The sequence below is a fragment of the Falco peregrinus genome, unplaced genomic scaffold, assembly GCF_023634155.1.
Source record: "Falco peregrinus isolate bFalPer1 unplaced genomic scaffold, bFalPer1.pri scaffold_40, whole genome shotgun sequence".
NCBI classification, from domain to species: domain Eukaryota; kingdom Metazoa; phylum Chordata; class Aves; order Falconiformes; family Falconidae; genus Falco; species Falco peregrinus.
The window spans coordinates 820,143-824,632 of record NW_026599607.1 but is presented as its reverse complement, the minus strand read 5'-3'; the positions used below and the strand labels follow the sequence as shown (position 1 = coordinate 824,632).

Below are 4,490 nucleotides of genomic sequence, written 5' to 3'. Positions count from 1 at the left end.
GTCAGGGGCTGCCCTACGCGCTGTGTCAGACAGAGGTGACCTCACCGCCCCTTTCCCAGGCACATTGCTGCTGGTGGCCTGTCCCCTCCGCAGGCAGAACTGGCCTCACTGCCCCCGTCACAGCCATTGGCTTCCTGCTGGAATGTGAGTCCCTGAGACACAACTCACCACGAGATACCGTCCTCAGCCGTCACCCTCCCCGTGGCCCAGCACCCAGCAGATGAAGGGAAGCTTCTCTCAGCCAATTTATCTCATGGATTTCCTACCTACCATTTGGGTGGAAGAACAGTCCACAGGGGAACTGCTTTGTTTCTACTGGACCATGTATCGTCTCTGCTTCTGCGCCTCTGTTTTCCCTTCTTCCCCCTGCTATCCCATCCCAACTGAGCTCTCCAGGGAAGTGAGTCAATGAGTCCTAGAATATCCCAGGTTGGGAGAGGCCCCTGTAAATGCCCTTGTCCAGCTGTCCTGCTCAAGGCAGGGTGAACTGGATGGCATCTCTCAAGGGCTCTGCCCACTTTGGCATCATCCACAGAAGGGTCTGGAAAGCCACTTTGTCAACTTGTACTGGGAGACAATAAAGACATTCAACACAGTTGGCCCAACTGCTTGCACTGGAAGATGCCACTAGTCAGTGGCCACCAGGAGGACTTGACCACTGGTGACATTTGGTCTTGAGCCCCTGTGGCGTATGATGCACCGACTCTGGGAGAGGATCGAAGGCACGAAGACACTCAAAGACACCTCGAAGACACTTTATTAATCAATAATCAAGCAAGCCTTTTATACCTTTGCAGGGGGCCGACATGTCAGCCTGTAATTGTGCTCAGCAAGTTTCCACTCTGGGCTCTTTTTTTATTACAGACACAGCAGCTCAGCAACTCCCTTTATCTACAAGGCCACAAGCTCTGCAGACCACTCCCTAGCTTCAAGTTTCTCCTCTTGCTCCCATGGCTTCCTTCCAACAGGCATAACTGTGTCTCTCTCCCAAGGTCGGGTTTCGCTCCCTGACGCTGTTGAGCTAGCTTGAGACATAGCCACAAGCCCCCAGCCAACTTCCCCCCACAGTATCCTCCATTTCTTCACTCCAGAAGTCACCCATCTGCCTATACAGAAAGTGCAGGAGAAAAAGTCAAAACCCTTGCAAAGGTCCAGGTACAAACCATCCCCTTCTTGCCTCAATACGTATGGGTGCAGCAACCCCTTTGATGTCCCACAGTTACCTGGAAATGGCTGCAGGAGTATTTCCAGCGTCATTTCCCCAGACACTACGGTGAGGATGACCAGCCTGTATTTCTCCCAGTTGTCCTTCTTGCTTTTCCTGAACAAAGGCTGGATGTCTGCCTTTTGCCGGGACCCCAGAACCTCCCTGATTGCTCGGACACATTTGAGGGCACCATCCAGAAAGGGTGCCGTGATCAGACCGAGGCACTTGCAATGAGCCTGCCCAAGGCGGGTGAGATGAATCTCCCTGGGACAGTGGCCTTTGTTCCTGCAGTCACACACAGGAACGGCCAGGCGCTGGGAGGTGTCCCCACCTCAGCTGGCCTCATGCACTGCTGCCGTGGTTGAACCCCAGCCTCACGCGCACAGGGGTGCTCAGAGGCACGAGCCCGTCCCTGGCACGTGCGGAGGCAGAGCAGTGCAGCAGGCACAGTGACTGCCTGGCCTCCTGCTGCCCCTGCCAGAGGCTGGCAGCACCTCAGCCCGGGGGTGTCGCGCCCTGCTCGGCACCTCGCGGAGATGGCCCTCGTCATGAGCAACGGGCACGGGGACCTCGGTTCAAGGAAGCACGTTGCAGTGCTGCATTCAGGTGGTCTCCACAAATCCAGAACATATTATGGAGGCCAGCACCGTCACAGAGTGCCCGTTGCCTGCCCCTGCCTGCGCTCACAGGACTGCCACGCAGCACGGCGGTGACCAAGCTGCCAGAGCACTCAGGCCTTACACCAAGGCAGGGGGTCAGAAGGAGAGTGTGGAAGTGGAAGGAGGACAGCAATGGAGAGCCAAGGGCTGGTGTTCCCTGGTACTGCGGCCATGCCAGGAACCTTTTCCCCTCCGTCTGTGGACACAGGAACAGTCCCTGCAGCTCCAGAAAGGCCTTGGAAGGAAGAATCCCAGCAAAAATAAAGTTGCCTAATGGCCCTTTGGCTTTGTTAGATGAGGAGAGAGCAGGGCACCTTCAGAAAAGAAAATCACAGAAGGAATTAGAATGGGGATGACAACTTTATCAGAACAGAAATACCACAAGTAACTACAAAAAATTCAGAAGACAGTCAGGGTCTGTGATGAACTACATTATAAATGCTATTCATAATTTTATTCCTTCAGAACATCCAGTTAGCATTTTGCACATTGCACCCTTCAGCTCCTGGTTCCTCATGCTGTAGATGAGGGGGTTCAGTGCTGGAGGCACCACTGAGTACAGAACTGACACCACCAGGTCCAGGGATGGGGAGGAGATGGAGGGGGGCTTCAGGTGGGCAAACATGCCAGTGCTGAGAAAGAGGGAGACCACGGCCAGGTGAGGGAGGCACGTGGAAAAGGCTTTGTGCCGTCCCTGCTCAGAGGGGATCCTCAGCACAGCCCTGAAGATCTGAACGTAGGACAGAACAATGAAAACAAAACATCCACAGGCTAAACAGGAACTAATCACAATAAGCCCCACTTCCCTGAGGTAGGTGTGCGAGCAGGAGAGCTTGAGGATCTGTGGGATTTCACAGAAGACCTGTCCCAGGGCATTGCCTTGGCAGAGTGGCAGTGAGAAAGTATTTGCTGTCTGTAGGAGGGAGTTGAGAAACCCACTGGCCCAGGCAGCTGCTGCCATGTGGACACAAGCTCTGCTGCCCAGCAGGGTCCCGTAGTGCAGGGGCTGGCAGATGGCCACGTAGCGGTCATAGGCCATGACGGTGAGGAGAGAACACTCTGCTGAAAGGAAAAAGACAATCAGGAAGAGCTGTGCAGCACATCCTGAGTAGGAGATGTCCCTGGTGTCCCAGAGGGAGTTGGCCATGGCTTTGGGGAGAGTGGTGGAGATGGAGCCCAGGTCGAGGAGGGAGAGGCTGAGTAGGAAGAAGTACATGGGGGTGTGCAGGTGGTGGTCACATACTACAGCAGTGATGATGAGTCCGTTGGCCATGAGGGCAGCCAGGTAGATGCCCAGGGAGAGCCAGAAGTGCAAGAGCTGCAGCTCCCGCGTGTCTGCCAATGCCAGGAGGAGGAAGTGGGTGATGGAGCTGCTATTGGACATCTGCTGCCTCTGGGCATGGGAACCTGCTCAAGGAGGAAAGATAGCAAGAAGTCAGAGGATAATTCTGTGAGCCAAGTGAAAGCTGTTTCTCCTAGATGCGCCCCCGCTGCCCCATGTTCCCCCCTCTGCCGTTCCTAGGAGAGCTCCCTTCCGAGCCGTGGCTGGAGCTGTGCTGAGTGCTGGCCGAGTGTGCTGTGAGGAGCAGGGGCTGTGCCCGCTGGCTGCCCAGCAGTGAGCCCTGCTCTGCAGCAGGGGCTTCATGGGAACCGTGGGGGCAGGGGCCAGTCCTGGCCTTGCACTGGCTCAGCCCAAACTGCTCCCAGCGCAGAAGGGCCTGTCAGCATCGGCTCTGCCCGTGCTGAGCAACGGCCATGGCCAGAGTCAGGTCAGGAGGGCTTTGTGCTGTGCTCAGGGAGAGCAGAGTGAGTGCTGAGAGGCAAGGGCACTGTCTGTGCCTGAGGGCAGAGGCAGGGAATCTGGTGAGTCCCTCCAGCTCCTTCTCAGCTGCCCCGCACTTGCAGCTTTCTGTGATAGAGTCCAATTACACTGACATGTGTCCTGGTTTAACCCTGGCTGGAAATTATGTACCACAGGGATGCTCACTTACTCCCCCCTCACCCATAGGTATGAGGAGAGGAATCAGAAAGGAATGTAAATCTTGAAGTTTGAGGCGAGAAAAAAATCATAAATGCAGTAGAATAAAAATGAAATTACAATAACAATAATGAGAATGACAGTTATAATGAGAGGGAGGTAGTCGGGGGTAATAAAATCCAACAAGAAAGAAAGAAGAAAGGAAGGAAGAAAGGAAGAAAGGAAGGAAGGAGGGAAGGAAGGAAGGAAGGAGGGAAGGAAGGAAGGAGGGAAGGGAGGGAAAGGAGGGAAGGAAGGAAGGAGGGAAGGAGGGAAGGAGGGAAGAAAGAAACAAAGAAGGAAAGAAACAAGGAGGAAGGAAAGAAGCAAAGAGAGAAAGAGAGAAAGAAATGAAGAAAGAAAGAAAGGAAGAAAGGAAGAAAGGAAGCAGGGAAGACAGTGATACACAATACAGCTGCTCATCACCCACTGACTGATGCCCAGCCAGTCCCCAGCATCGACTGGCAGACCCCAGCAAACCCCACCAAGTTCATATACTGAGCATGAACATGTTGCATCACCTATAAACAACCAAAAATATCAGTGCATTTTCAAAATTGTTCTCAAAAGTCCTTCCCACTTAGATGAAAATTAACTCTATCCCAGC

At 54.0% G+C, this 4,490-nt stretch overlaps 1 protein-coding gene across 1 annotated transcript; it reads right to left on the bottom strand.

Moving 5' to 3' along the window:
- Window positions 1-2,311: 2,311 nt before the first annotated feature.
- On the bottom strand, window positions 2,312-3,250 carry LOC129783390 (olfactory receptor 14J1-like). The gene has a single exon (XM_055793367.1). The coding sequence runs from the start codon at window positions 3,248-3,250 to the stop codon at window positions 2,312-2,314; it is 939 nt and encodes a 312-aa protein (XP_055649342.1).
- Between the last annotated feature and the right edge of the window lie 1,240 nt (window positions 3,251-4,490).